Here is a 15216-nt window from a genome sequence, read left to right as displayed (position 1 = left end):
ATTTCTCCTCAAACTGGCTTAACTCTCTGTTTATCTCTTCGAAGGCTTCACCCTCGTCGTATTCCGATTCATCATCATAATCGACCTCTTGTACAATTAGTCCAGAATCAAATTGATTTTTTAGACTGAGTTGATGATCCGTTGTGCATGCCATGTCATTAGAACCAATATAAAGAGAATTGTTCAGAAAGAGAAAAGAAGAAAACAAAGTTAAAACAAAATAAGAAGAACAAAAGCTTTCACTTTATTAAAATATGGGATAACAGAGTTTCACACTTTGCCGAATACAAAACAAAACTGGATTACAACCCTGGAATAATCCAAAAAGACAAGAAAGAAAAATCAGAGCCCACTACCAAGATTCCCTCCGGGTAGGAAGGGGAGTAGCCATCCAATTGTTGATTTTTGCCCTAGGCCCCACAAACTGTACATCTAACTTACTGGACCCTTCTCCATCTTCTACCATGTTGACATCGGTGAACAACCTTTCAAAGCCCTCATTCAGATCTTCATCTGGCCTAATCAGTGGTCCAGAACTTTCGAGACCGACAACTTTCTGATACCTGCTCTGACAAATGATCTGGATAGGCGCAGAACTGGCTTGGGAAGAACCCAAACTCTTTTCTTCAACTTGAGGGGCTGTCTCACATCCGTCGCTGTAGGCTTGAACCCCAACCCAAAGGTATCCAGATTTTGGGGCAAAGAAACCGACTGAACAATACCCTAAAGATCAGCCCCTAAACCTTTGCCTGGCACAAACCCGTTCTTCAACATCTCTGAGGCTACCATGATAGTTGCAGCTGCTAGTTTGGGAAGTGGGATGCTTTCACCTTCGGGAACTTGTCCACTGAAATCGTATTGAAAATCTGGTAAACCCACGGTCCCTTGTCATCGTCAGTCTCTATGAAGGGTACAATGGCATCACTTACGGCGCTTGTATTATCTTCCCCATGTACTACAATCTCTTGCCTATCCCACTCGAATTTGACCATCTGATGTAATGTAGAAGGCACTGCTTTGGTGGCGTGGATCCAGGGTCGCCCCAACAGAAGATTATATGACACTGCCACGTCTAGCACTTGAAACTCCATGGTGAACTCGACTGGACCAATTGTTAATTCAAGTATGATGTCACCCACTGTGTCTGTACCACCACTATCAAACCCTCAAACATAGATGTTGTTCTTGTGAATCCTGTCACCATCGACCTTCAGTTTGTTCAATGTGGCCAAAGGACAGATATTGGCACTGGACCCATTATCAATCAGTACGCGAATGACTACCGAGTCTTCACACTTCACAGTCAAATATAGGGCTCTATTATGTTCTGTACCCTCCACGGGCAACTCATCGTCTGAAAAAGTGACCCTGTTGACCTCGAAAATCTTGTTCACTATTTTCTCTAGATGGTTCACAGAAATCTTATCTGGGACATGGGCTTCATTCAGAATTTTCATCAATACCCGGCGGTGCTCGTCTGAATGGATCAACAATGATAACAATGAGATCTGTGTCGAGGTCTTCCTCAATTGCTCCACAATGGAGTAATCTTGCGCCTTCATTTTCTTTAAAAATTCTTTCGCCTCTTCCTCGGTAACTGGATTCTTTGTCGCTACTGGATTGGCCCTTCTTAACTCTGCGGGAGCAAAACACCTTCCCGAACGAGTTAACCCCTGTGCCTCACATATTTCTTCCACAACTTCCTTCCCCATGTGCATTACCATTACTTGACTGTAGCTCCACGGAACAGCTTTCTCGCTGATTATCGGCAACTGTATTACTGGCCTGATAACAACTGGTCCGATGCATGCCCCCTTTACGGCTACTGGCTTGCTTGATATCCCTTGCACCGTTACTTTGACCAGTTTTGGATTCTTGACAACATCAGACGAACTCTTCCCCATCGCCACTACTGGCTTGTCTTCTACCCTTTCAGACTGTACTACCACTTCTCCACTGATCGACTTTTCTTTCGGACTGGCACAGATAATCACTACCATTTTTGAGGGCTTCTTGAGCTTCCCTCCTTCGTGCACTAGTTCGATCATGTGGGCTTCATGGTGTGCCGGCAATGGGTTCTGATTGATGTTAGGTGCCTCTGGCTCCTGGACCTCGATCCTATTTATGTCACTAAGATCTTGTACGGTAGTCTTCAACTTCCAACACTTCTCAGTATCATGCCCGGGAGCCCCCGAACAATATTCACAGCTTACCGAGTGGTCCAGATTTTTGGGAAGCGGATTTGGCAATTTGGGCTCCACAGGACTCAATAGGCCTAACTGCCTCAATTTGTGGAACATAGTAGTATAGGTTTCTCCCAGCGGAGTGAATGTTCTCTACCTCTGCACTTTTTCATTCCTAAAAGTCTGATTCCCACGGAAACCTGGTCCCGAAGGATTCCTGTAGGCCTTTGGTGGTGGATATGTGTTTTGTGGAGGTGGATATGTGTTTTGGGGAGGTGGATATGTATTTTGGGGAGCCAGCGCATGCCATTGCGGGCGAGCCGGAAGCTGGGTGTAAGTTTGAGCGTGATGGACAGAGAAATGTGGCTCTTGTGGTGGGTAGTAGAGCTATGGAGGGCCGTATGGAATGTGTGGGTATTTTGAGTGATGGGGTCTAGGTTGGTAGTGAGGGGGGACCTCTGGATCTGGACCAAGTACCTGCCTCGACTGTTGCGACATCTTCCCTTTTCTTCTTTCCGAGCGCACCTCCCATGCCGCTCTGGATGGCCTGAGTGGTTGCTTTAATCGCCGAATAGCTCAATATTTTGTTGGACTTAAGTCCCTCTTCAATCATACCGCCCATTTTTACTACTTCGTTGAAAGATTTGCCAACTGACATCACCAAGTGACCAAAGTAAGTTGGCTCCAGAGTCTGTAGAAAGTAGTCCACCATTTCCCCCTCTCTCATCGGAGGATCAACTCTTGCTGCCTATTCTCTCCACCGGAACCCAAATTCTTTAAAGCTCTCTCCCGGCTTTTTCTCAAGTTTTAACAATGTGAGACGGTCAGGGACGATCTCAAGGTTATACTGGAAGTGACCTACGAAAGCTTGTGCTAGATCATCCCAGGTGTACCACCTGCTCGGATCCTGTCTTGTGTACCATTCCAGTGCAGACCCACTTAGATTTTGACCAAAGTAAGCTATTAGCAGCTCATCTTTACTACCTGCTCCTCTCATCTTGCTGCAAAAACCACGCAGATGTGCCATTGGATCACCGTGCCCCTCGTATAGATCAAACTTTGGCATCTTGAACCCTGCCAGCAATTGAATGTCGGGGAATGGGCACAGATCTTTGTAGGCCACACTGACTTGGTTGCCTAACCCATGGATATTCCTGAAGGACTGCTCCAGGATTTTAACTTTCGAAGCACTTCGTCTTGCTCTGGGCTCTTAGCCGGCTTTTCAGTCTCTACCGGTATCTCGAAGTGAGTATTATAAGTATGAGGCTCGGGTGCTTTGAAGGTTGGCTCAGGGGGGTAATATTGGTTATCGTGATCCTGAAACAACGGCTCGCTGGATGATCTTTGCAGTGTGGCTGGTGGGGGTGCCATGAAAATAGGAACATTTGGTGGAGGAGGGTTCTGATTGGGTTGTGAAGCTTGGGGATCATAGGCATTTCTTCACTGATAGTATTGGTGACTGGGGAAGCTTGTCGAAGGGCCTGAGGGAGGGTATTCTGGCATGTGTCCTGGTGGGAGAGTGGGAATAATAGGAGGGTTAGTCACTTTTTGTACCCTAGCTAAAGCCAACTGCATTTCTTTCATCTTTCCTCAAAGTATTCAAAAACCGGTCAACATGCAAGTCCGAAACAAACAAATGCACAGGTAGCAAGTTGGATGCATCAGGATGGTCTTTTGTCATTTTGGTACACCTGTCCTAGACAGACCCAACCCGTGTGTTGAGCCTCCAAAGTCAAATGCACATGATGCAAACAAACGTTCCTACTAGGGATCCGGCATGAAGTTGGGTTATTCTAGGTTCGTAACCTGGGTATTTGTTCTAGACTGTGTACCGGAGCGGACAACTCGAGTCGAGGAGGGGGCTACGTACCGGGGACCCGCGGGATCGTCCGGCTTTGTAACTTGTCCGGCCTCTTTCTTATTTCAAGGTATGACACTAACAGAATAGGGAATCTCAACCAGCAAGCACATCCCCGGAGGTAAGAAGAGAAGGGTTTCGGCACAGTTTATATACAGTTTAGATAATATCAAAACGGTAAAAGCAACATTTAGCACATTAGGCTCAAACATGTAAAAATCAGATAATAAACAAAGCCAAATATAATAATTTATCTAAGCTCGAATTCTGAACCCTGAACCAGAGATTCTGGGTTCGGTCCCCAGCAGAGTCGCTAGAGCTGTCATACCTCCTTTTTCATCTGCGCCCGCAGGGGCGTAGGGGGAGTTTTTCCAATTAAAGGACAATCGAAACGGGATTTATTAAAAGTTTCAGAGTCGCCACTTGGGATAATTTATGGTGTCCCAAGTCAGCGGTTGAATCCCGAATCGAGGAAAAAATTGACTCTGTATTACAGTCCGCGAACCAGAAATCCGAGTAAGGGATTCTGTTAACCGGGGAGAAGGTGTTAGGCATTACCGAGTTCCGTGGTTCTAGCATGGTCGCTCAACTGTCATATTCGGCTTATTTATATGATTTTAATACATATTGAACCTATGTGCAAATTTTAGCTTTTTGTCGCTTTTATTATTTTTTTAATGAGAATTGCAACGTCGTGAAAACACATCTCGAACCACGTCACATCAATGCACCCGTGGTTATTGACATGTTCCGACTCCGTTGAGATTTGGATTTGGGTCACATAAATGTGCACCCGAGTTTAAGAAAGTAAATTATTAAAGGCGCGCCTAAAGCGACTAGCGTATCATTATTTTGGGTAAGACCGTGAAATTTTGCTATACGGCCCATCCCGAAGTCTAAGTAATTTTACCAACACGTATAGTGGGCCCCGCAGCTTGTATACTTTTGTTTGTCGAGGCTCGCCTCACTCATTATTTTTAAAAGAATTTACAACGTCGTGGAAATGCATCTCGAACCACGTCACAATCAATGTACCCATGATTAGAGACACATTTCGACTTTGTTGAGATTTGGATTTGGGTCACATAAATATGCACCCGGGGTTTAAGAAGGCAATGTTATTAAAGTACTCGCCTATCCATTTCTGGGTGTTATAGAATCTTATGTAATGAAAAGTGTTATGTTTCATTTATAAACAGATTTTATTAACTTGATATGTGATCATTAATCTGAATATAAATCTAATTCATATAGATCTAATATATCTATTTCTTGTGATACAATTAGTTCTGTAAATGCTTGTTCCATTACATATATTATTTCAAAAGTAACTAAAATATCATAAATTTTTCTTTTAACATCGTTATTAAGTCTGTTAAAGATATATAATATAAGTATTTTGTAGTCAATATTTTCTTCTAATAAATACGTGTGGTTGTTCATTCAGATTTACTATTTATCCTTATCATGTGTTTACTAAACATATTCCCTCTAACCTCTTTGTTTATCATAGAGTTTATCATATTTTAATAAGTTATACTGAACAATCTTTTCTGGTCACTACCATGTTTTTCATGCTTCAATCATTTACCCTAACAGCGCCTCAACTCTGTGTACTCCCCTAAACGGCTTCCTTGCCTACTGGTTTCCACTTTAGGATGGCATAGTCTGGGCTTAACTACTCTCAGCATTATTAGACAGGCAAACTTTCTCAAGATGTTCTTTATAACAGTACTATAACATGATAAACAATTATGATATTCAAGAGATTATAAGGAATATAAGAGTTTAGTTAAACATGATTATGAATAAACTTACCTGGTTTTGTAACTCGTTTGAATGCTCCATAGCTTTCAGAAGTTTGTATATAATCAGATATTTTATTGAGAGAAGATAAGAGAGAGAAGGTGAGTATGAGGATGTCTGAGGATGTCCTCCCTTCCTCTGATTTACAAAATATATAGAAAATTTAAACGACTCCTACTGTTCATGAACGACCTTTACTGTTCATAAATGTGACTCGTACTATTTACTTTACGACTTTTTTACATGACTCTTACTATTCATGAACGACCTTTACTGTTCATGATTATGACTCTTACTATTTACTTTACGACTTTTTTACATGACTCTTACTATTCATGAACGACCTTTACTGTTCATGATTATGACTCTTACTAGTTACTTTACATTATTTGTTTTCAATAGCTGTCTTCTTCTTTTGTCTTCTTGCCGATACCTTTATTATAGTTGGACTTCTGGTACTTGGTTATCTTCTCCGTTGCATTTCGAACATATGTGGTCTGGATATTTGTGTCCCACTAGTTTGCAGTATCTTGTCAATAACTCATTAGAAATAAATTCCTTCTTCAAGGCTCTTGTAGTTGGATGTGCTTCTGGTTTTAGCAATGATAAAATCCATTTTTGAACTTCATCCATATCTCCTTGTCGTAGTTCTTTTGAATTGGCATATATCATTAACTGGTCTCTGGAATAATAGCTCCAGATAGCATTTCCTTGTAGATAATTGTTAGCTAGTTCTTGAATAATAGTTGCTATACCAATTATTCTTTTATTGGCATAGAAACTTGGTATCTCCATTTTCTGTATCTCCGGTTGTTTCTCTATCTCTTCTGGTATTATCATATCTCGTGTTAGTCCTATCTTTATCACCTGTATTATGGGTTTTATTTCATCATATAGTATTTCCGCTGGTGCTGTATAGAATTTGATGAAGAATAGGTTGCCTTTTGTAATTCTCTTGAAGGTGACAAATGCTTTGTATAGCTCTGGTATTCCAATTATTTCTTCTCCGTCATGGGTATATACTGTGCTAAGTAGTCCGTAGTTGTAACATGTTTTTACTAGGTTTGCTTTTGTTTTTGGCTGGGCTATAAGCCTATTATATCCCTGTAGTTTTTGGGTTACATAATCTTGTGTTGGATCTGTAGTAGTTGTTGATCTAGGGTTTAGGTTCAGAAATGTCTGGATTTTATATATATTCTCAATATATGTTTGAGTAATATGGTTATATACCTTTTTGTTGTGGTGTAGGCTATTAGCATAGGTTGAAGTTTGTGGGGCTATAACTATTGCTTCTCTTGGCTTTTTTGATGTAAATGGCTTATCAAATACGGTATTTAGGTTTACATTGATATGTGGCTTTTTGCTAACTTGTTTGCTTGTACCTGCAGCTGTATATAAAGCAACTGTGTTATGGGTTTTTTGGAGTTTCCCAACGTCTCCTTCTACCTCTGGAAGTTTAGAGTCTTCCGATCGACTTAGCTCCGCATTTTTATAGTCATGCTGCTGACTTTCTAGCTGTTGTAATCTTTTTCCCATACTCTCCATCTGTAAGGATAGAGTAGTAAGGATTGTAAATATGTCTTTTGATTCTTGGCTTTCATCTGTTTGGGTACCTTTGTCTTGATAGGTAGTCTGCAATAACATTCTTGTCAGTTCGTATTACTTCAATTGTAAATGTAAAATTTTGTATATTTAATACAAGTCTCCTTATTTCCTTTGTAGTTACTGAATCCTGTACTTTCCGAGTTATCCACCATTTTACTTGTGTATTATCTGTTCTTACTATAAATTTGTTATAAACAATATATGGCTCAAATGCTAACAAACATTTATATAATCCAAATAGTTCTTTCCTATTTATTTCCCATTTTAATTGTGGTTCCGTGTATGATCCGGAATAATATCTACAATGGTGTTCAATTTTTTCATTATCATATTTATATTTTAGAACTCCTCCGTAGCTGTGATCACTAGAATCAGTTTCTACAATATATGTAAATTGTTTCTTTTCATCTGGAAAATATAGTTTTGGTAATTTTTTACACATATTTTTTATCTTCTGTATATGTATTTTATCTTTTTCGTCAAAATGATATTCTATGTCCTTTTTTAATTTTTTCTGTAATGGTTTTAAGTTTTCTGCTAATTTAGGAATATATTCTCTTACTTGGTTAACCAATCCTAAAAATGATTGTAACTTCTTTTTTGTATCAAGTGTTTCATTCAAGTTAATTATTTTTTGTACTACATGGGTTTGCATTTTTATTCCGTTTTTATCTATTTGTATACCTAAAAATTCTATTTGATTTTTCATTACTTCTGCTTTCTTTTTACTTAAACTTATTCCTGATATTTCTACAATGTGTATGAATTTTTCTAGTAGTTTTATATGTTCGTTCTCTGTTCTAGAATATAGCAATATATCATCTATATATATTATACAATTTTCTAATTGGTTGAAGTAATTATCCATAAAATGTTGATACCTACCTGGTGCATTTTTATATCCAAAAGGTAATACGTTCCATTCATAAAATCCTTGTGGTACTGTGAATGCTATTAACTTCTTAGATTCGTCTTCTAGTTTTAAATGGTAAAATCCTGATTTACCATCAAACTTACTGAAATAGTTATATCCTTGTATTTGTCTGATTTTTAGTATGTTATTTGGTATCGGATAATTATATGTTTTTGTTTTTGCATTTAAATTTCTATAATCTATAACCATACGACTTTTTCCTCGTTTTTGTTCACTATGCTTATTTACTATAAATGCCGGGCTAGTATGTTTACTATTACTTTCTTGTATGCACTTATTGTCTAATAATTCCTTTATATGCATTTTAAATTCTGTTAAATCATTAAAGTTGTATTTTAAAGGTTTTTGTGTTACTATGCTATTTTCATCTATTAGTTCAATCTTTATTTTTGTTTTATGTTTTTCCCATCCTTGGAGTGGATTATCATTATATAGTAATTCTAATTTATCTTGCAGTAGTTTTATTTTATTTATTGAGAAAATGATTATCTCTATATTATGGTTGCTTTGTATTTCATTTTCTAATTTTTGGGTAATCTTTTCACTTCCTTTAATCCAGGGTGTGATTTTTCTTACTTTATTATTTACTCTTTTTGCTCCTAATTTTTGTTTACACGGGGTAGTAAACCATCAATGTGTTTTTGTTATTATATGTGGGTATAATTTATCTAAAAATGGCATTCCTAATAATATATCTTTATTTATGAATTATAACTATATATTTCTTCTATGGTTAATATTTTATCCCATATTTGTATCTTTATATTTCTTGCTTTGTATGTTATCATACTTCCCTCATTATTGAATCCTGTTACTACTATGAGGTTTTTTAGCTTTTCCCATTTACTTTCTGGTAAACAATTATGTCTACACATGTTAGCTTCTGCCCCTGTATCCATCATAGGTGTATAATATCTATTATAATATCCTTCTACTATTATCTTGGCAAGTATGTATATCTTTGGCATTATATCAAAGTTCTTTTTATTATTATTTTTTTATTTTCATAATTTATCGTTAATTGTCTATCTTCTAATTTGTATGGTTTGACTTTTTCTAACCATTTTATTCCTAGTGTAATGTTTTTATCGCCTTGATATATTTTAAAATTTATTAATATTGGTATTCCTCCAATAATTAATTCTTTTTCAGTTGTTTCTTCGTTTTTTCTTAACGCTTTTGGTAGTTCTGAATTTTGCTGTTCTATTGTTACTATCTCTTGTTCTGGTATTAATTCCCTTATAACATAATTCTCTTCCTGCCCTGTATTTATTAATATTAAATATTTTCTTTGGTCCATTATTCCCGTTATATAATAATGATGCGAGTTTATTTCTTCTACCTTTTGTTCTATTAATTTTTGTGGAGTTATATAATTTATTCTTCTTGATGTACTTCTTGATATACTTATTCTTGATGACGTTTCTGGCATTTCATTATTTGTTCGTTTTGACGTGCTTAATCTTTCTTTTACTATTTCTAAATCTTCTTCCATGTCCATTTCCGTATAACTGTAATCATTGTTGTCTATAACTGATACTATTCTTTCGAATGGATTTTTTATTTTTATTTTATTTATTTTATTTTTAGCTGTTATTTTATGTTTTGTTGTTAGGACATATAGATTTTTACATCTTGCTGTGAATATTTTACTTCCTGGAGCTAATTCTATTCCAGACATTTTCCAGTATAGCACTAATGATTTATCTATATTTTTATCATCTATTGCTACTGAATAGTTGATACTTACTATAAATTTAAATTTTTGGTATATTAAGTTACCTCTTACTGCACTTATTATACTCTTTTCTATTGGTTGTACAATTCTATCATCTGCCAAGTATATTTCTATAGGGGTATCTATTCCTTCCCTAAAACATGCTTTTATTAGGATCTCCGTTCCTCCTAAGTGTACGTATTTTATTGGATTTTTTGCTTTTATATCTTGTATTTCTTTATTTAGTAGTTTTTTATTTAAAATTGGTATTTGTGCTTTTCCTTTGATGTATTTACAATCTATTATATGTTCTCTCTGGCTCACTACATAGTATTCTTCTTTCTGTCTTTTAAACCAATTCTTTATCGTTGGTACTTCTAATATTTTGTCTATGCTTAGATCCAATTCTTTTCGTTTTACCTGTTCAAATATATTAGCGTCAAATATTATTTTTTGTTCTGAAGATTGTTCATCTTGGTGTTCTTCTTGTTGTATAATTTGTATATCTTTTTCAGTCATTACTTTCTTCGTCTGATTCTTCTATATTATTGTCTATTTCTTTTTCATTTTCGGGGAACTCGTTTTCTGATATCTCATATATGCTGTCTTCACTGCTTAATTCATAATCTACATATTCTATTTGTGTATATTTATCATTATCTATCATTATTTCGGTAATTTATTTTTTCTTTGGGTTTTTTGGTAATCTACAATCTTTGGCTAAGTGTCCTAGCTTTCCACAATTATAGCAAGTACATTCTGTTAGTTTTTTCTTTTTCCTATATGGTTTTTTATGTTTATAATTTTTTACATAATATCTTCCTCTTGGTTTCCTATATTTATTTTTTTGAATATTTTGATTTAAATTTCTTTCTCTTTCCTTCTTTTTTGTAATATTTATCTGTGCAGCCAAATTGGGGTGCTATTCTACTTTTGCAGCATGCCAAATTTTTTACTAATATTTTATCCATTTTGATATTTTCTTTATACTTTTCGCATAATTCTATAAACCAGTTTTGTAGAAATTTTATTCGCGCTCCTAGAGTATCTGCTAGGTCTGCTTCATTCCAGTTTTTTATTATTTTTGAGCTAAACGGTTCTGGTAATTTTGTAAAATATAATTTTCTTATTTCCTTACTTTCATCTGGACTATATGTTCCTTTATAATAATAGTCTCTAAATGCACAAGTATATTCGTCTATATAACACATATTACATATTGCTAATTTCGTCATCAAATTTCTATTTGTAGTTTTTTCTTTATTTTGTTCTTCTACTTCTGTTGTCATACTACTAAACTCATTTCTTATTGTTATTTCATATTTATTCAATATATCTGTCACTGTTGTTGCTGTTGTTCCATCAAGTTTTTTATTACTTCTTAATGTATCTAGGCTTTCACCTGATAAATTTTGTAACCATAGTTTTACCGTTCCTATAAGTGTTCTTTCTATATATCCTGGTGTTTCAGCTATTGCAATTTTATTATCTATTATTATTCCGGATCATACACGGAACCACAATTAAAATGGGAAATAAATAGGAAAGAACTATTTGGATTATATAAATGTTTGTTAGCATTTGAGCCATATATTGTTTATAACAAATTTATAGTAAGAACAGATAATACACAAGTAAAATGGTGGATAACTCGGAAAGTACAGGATTCAGTAACTACAAAGGAAATAAGGAGACTTGTATTAAATATACAAAATTTTACATTTACAATTGAAGTAATACGGACTGACAAGAATGTTATTGCAGACTACCTATCAAGACAAAGGTACCCAAACAGATGAAAGCCAAGAATCAAAAGACATATTTACAATCCTTACTACTCTATCCTTACAGATGGAGAGTATGGGAAAAAGATTACAACAGCTAGAAAGTCAGCAGCATGACTATAAAAATGCGGAGCTAAGTCAATCGGAAGACTCTAAACTTCCAGAGGTAGAAGGAGACGTTGGGAAACTCCAAAAAACCCATAACACAGTTGCTTTATATACAGCTGCAGGTACAAGCAAACAAGTTAGCAAAAAGCCACATATCAATGTAAACCTAAATACCGTATTTGATAAGCCATTTACATCAAAAAAGCCAAGAGAAGCAATAGTTATAGCCCCACAAACTTCAACCTATGCTAATAGCCTACACCACAACAAAAAGGTATATAACCATATTACTCAAACATATATTGAGAATATATATAAAATCCAGACATTTCTGAACCTAAACCCTAGATCAACAACTACTACAGATCCAACACAAGATTATGTAACCCAAAAACTACAGGGATATAATAGGCTTATAGCCCAGCCAAAAACAAAAGCAAACCTAGTAAAAACATGTTACAACTACGGACTACTTAGCACAGTATATACCCATGACGGAGAAGAAATAATTGGAATACCAGAGCTATACAAAGCATTTGTCACCTTCAAGAGAATTACAAAAGGCAACCTATTCTTCATCAAATTCTATACAGCACCAGCGGAAATACTATATGATGAAATAAAACCCATAATACAGGTGATAAAGATAGGACTAACACGAGATATGATAATACCGGAAGAAATAGAGCAACAACCGGAGATACAGAAAATGGAGATACCAAGTTTCTATGCCAACAAAAGAATAATTGGTATAACAACTATTATTCAAGAACTAGCTAACAATTATCTACAAGGAAATGCTATCTGGAGCTATTATTCCAGAGACCAGTTAATGATATATGCCAATTCAAAAGAACTACGACAAGGAGATATGGATGAAGTCCAAAAATGGATTTTATCATTGCTAAAACCAGAAGCACAGCCAACTACAAGAGCCTTGAAGAAGGAATTTATTTCTAATGAGTTATTGACAAGATACTGCAAACTAGTGAGACACAAATATCCAGACCACATATGTTCGAAATGCAACGGAAAAGATAACCAAGTACCAGAAGTCCAACTAGAATAAAGGTATCGGCAAGAAGACAAAAGAAGAAGACAGCTATTGAAAACAAATAATGTAAAGTAACTAGTAAGAGTCATAATCATGAACAGTAAAGGTCGTTCATGAATAGTAAGAGTCATGTAAAAAAGTCGTAAAGTAAATAGTAAGAGTCATAATCATGAACAGTAAAGGTCGTTCATGAATAGTAAGAGTCATGTAAAAAAGTCGTAAAGTAAATAGTACGAGTCACATTCATGAACAGTAAAGGTCGTTCATGAACAGTAGGAGTCGTTTAAATTTTCTATATATTTTGTAAATCAGAAGAGGAGAGGACATCCTCAGACATCCTCATATTCACCTTCTCTCTCTTATTTTCTCTCAATAAAATATCTGATTATATACAAACTTCTGAAAGCTATGAAGCATTCAAACGAGTTACAAAACCAGGTAAGTTTATTCATAATCATGTTTAACTAAACTCTTATATTCCTTATAATCTCTTGAATATCATAATTGTTTATCATGTTATAGTACTGTTATAAAGAACATCTTGAGAAAGTTTGCCTGTCTAATAATGCTGAGAGTAGTTAAGCCCAGACTATGTCATCCTAAAGTGGAAACCAGTAGGCAAGGAAGCCGTTTAGGGGAGTACACAGAGTTGAGGCGCTGTTAGGGTAAATGATTGAAGCATGAAAAACATGGTAGTGACCAGAAAAGATTGTTCAGTATAACTTATTAAAATATGATAAACTCTATGATAAACAAAGAGGTTAGAGGGAATATGTTTAGTAAACACATGATAAGGATAAATAGTAAATCTGAATGAACAACCACACGTATTTATTAGAAGAAAATATTGACTACAAAATACTTATATTATATATCTTTAACAGACTTAATAACGATGTTAAAAGAAAAATTTATGATATTTTAGTTACTTTTGAAATAATATATGTAATGGAACAAGCATTTACAGAACTAATTGTATCACAAGAAATAGATATATTAGATCTATATGAATTAGATTTATATTCAGATTAATGATCACATATCAAGTTAATAAAATCTGTTTATAAATGAAACATAACACTTTTCATTACATAAGATTCTATAACACCCAGAAATGGAAACTTCTTAAAAACCTCAGTAACATAAATAGAAAAATAGATTGTGTTAAACACAATATTAAAACCTGCAAAGACATAATTAAATATAATAGATTACGTAATAAAGCTTTATTAACTATAGAGAAAGAAATTGAATTTTATAGAGATAATCTTGAGACTTATCAACACAGAAAAACAATAATTCTTACAAATATTAAAACAATGAATATATGTATCAGCAGGTATACATCGCAGTATTAAAATTAAAATGACCCCCCCCCCAAATTTGGTATCAGAGCTATGACAAATAAACATATACTTTAAGAAACAAAACCATGGAAAGGAACACTGACATTAATAGTACAAATCTGCAAAAAATACCCATAAATAGTTAGACAATTACAGAAAATACACAGATTAAAATAATTAAAAAATCAAGTAAAATAAGGAAGAAACTGAAAAAACTATACCTAGAATATGAATACCTAGGTATTACAAAAACAAACAAAGCTAGGCTATCTAGATTAATCGATATAATATCTAAAACAGAATATAAATATATTTGCTATCTAAAAAAGAAAAGATGAATAAAGAAGAGTTCGCACTAGAAGCGAAAACATATGAAAATCCAGAAGGATTAAAAATAACAATAATATTTTCCAACTTAGGAAGAAGATACAAGAAATTGGAAATAACCTGAACTTAATGTTAGAAAAAGAAACTGTAAAACTAGAAGATAGTTTAACCGCAATGGTTAGAATAACAAAAGAAATTAGTTAGAAATAATAATAGGGTAAACCAAAATTAGTTAGAAATAATAATAGGGAAAGATCATAAGATATCGAGGTGGAAGTACTGGAAAAAATATTTAAAGAAGAAATACCAAAATAAACATGAAACCATTTCAAATCTGAGAAGATCTAAATAGATTCAACCAAAAATTAGCCAGATTCATAAAATAAACAGAAATTGAACCAAATCTAGTTTAAACCGAAGATTTGAAACCCTAAAATACGAAGGTATTCGTACTCATAAGTATTGGAATGAATATAGAAGGAAATAGTCAAGAC

At 34.8% G+C, this 15216-nt stretch overlaps 2 protein-coding genes across 2 annotated transcripts; one reads left to right on the top strand and one right to left on the bottom strand.

Annotated features, from left to right (window-relative positions):
* Positions 1 to 6285: 6285 nt before the first annotated feature.
* On the bottom strand, positions 6286 to 7491 carry LOC138876866 (uncharacterized). The gene has a single exon (XM_070155923.1). The coding sequence runs from the start codon at positions 7489 to 7491 to the stop codon at positions 6286 to 6288; it is 1206 nt and encodes a 401-aa protein (XP_070012024.1).
* Positions 7492 to 11855: 4364 nt separating this feature from the next.
* LOC138876869 (uncharacterized) lies at positions 11856 to 13064 on the top strand. The gene has a single exon (XM_070155930.1). It carries the CDS (start codon positions 11856 to 11858, stop codon positions 13062 to 13064), a length of 1209 nt encoding a protein of 402 aa, XP_070012031.1.
* The last annotated feature ends 2152 nt before the right edge of the window (positions 13065 to 15216 follow it).

Source organism: Nicotiana sylvestris, chromosome 9 (assembly GCF_000393655.2).
Source record: "Nicotiana sylvestris chromosome 9, ASM39365v2, whole genome shotgun sequence".
NCBI classification, from domain to species: Eukaryota; Viridiplantae; Streptophyta; class Magnoliopsida; order Solanales; family Solanaceae; genus Nicotiana; species Nicotiana sylvestris.
Note: the sequence above shows the minus strand (reverse complement) of the source record. Positions and strands in the feature narration are given on the sequence as shown.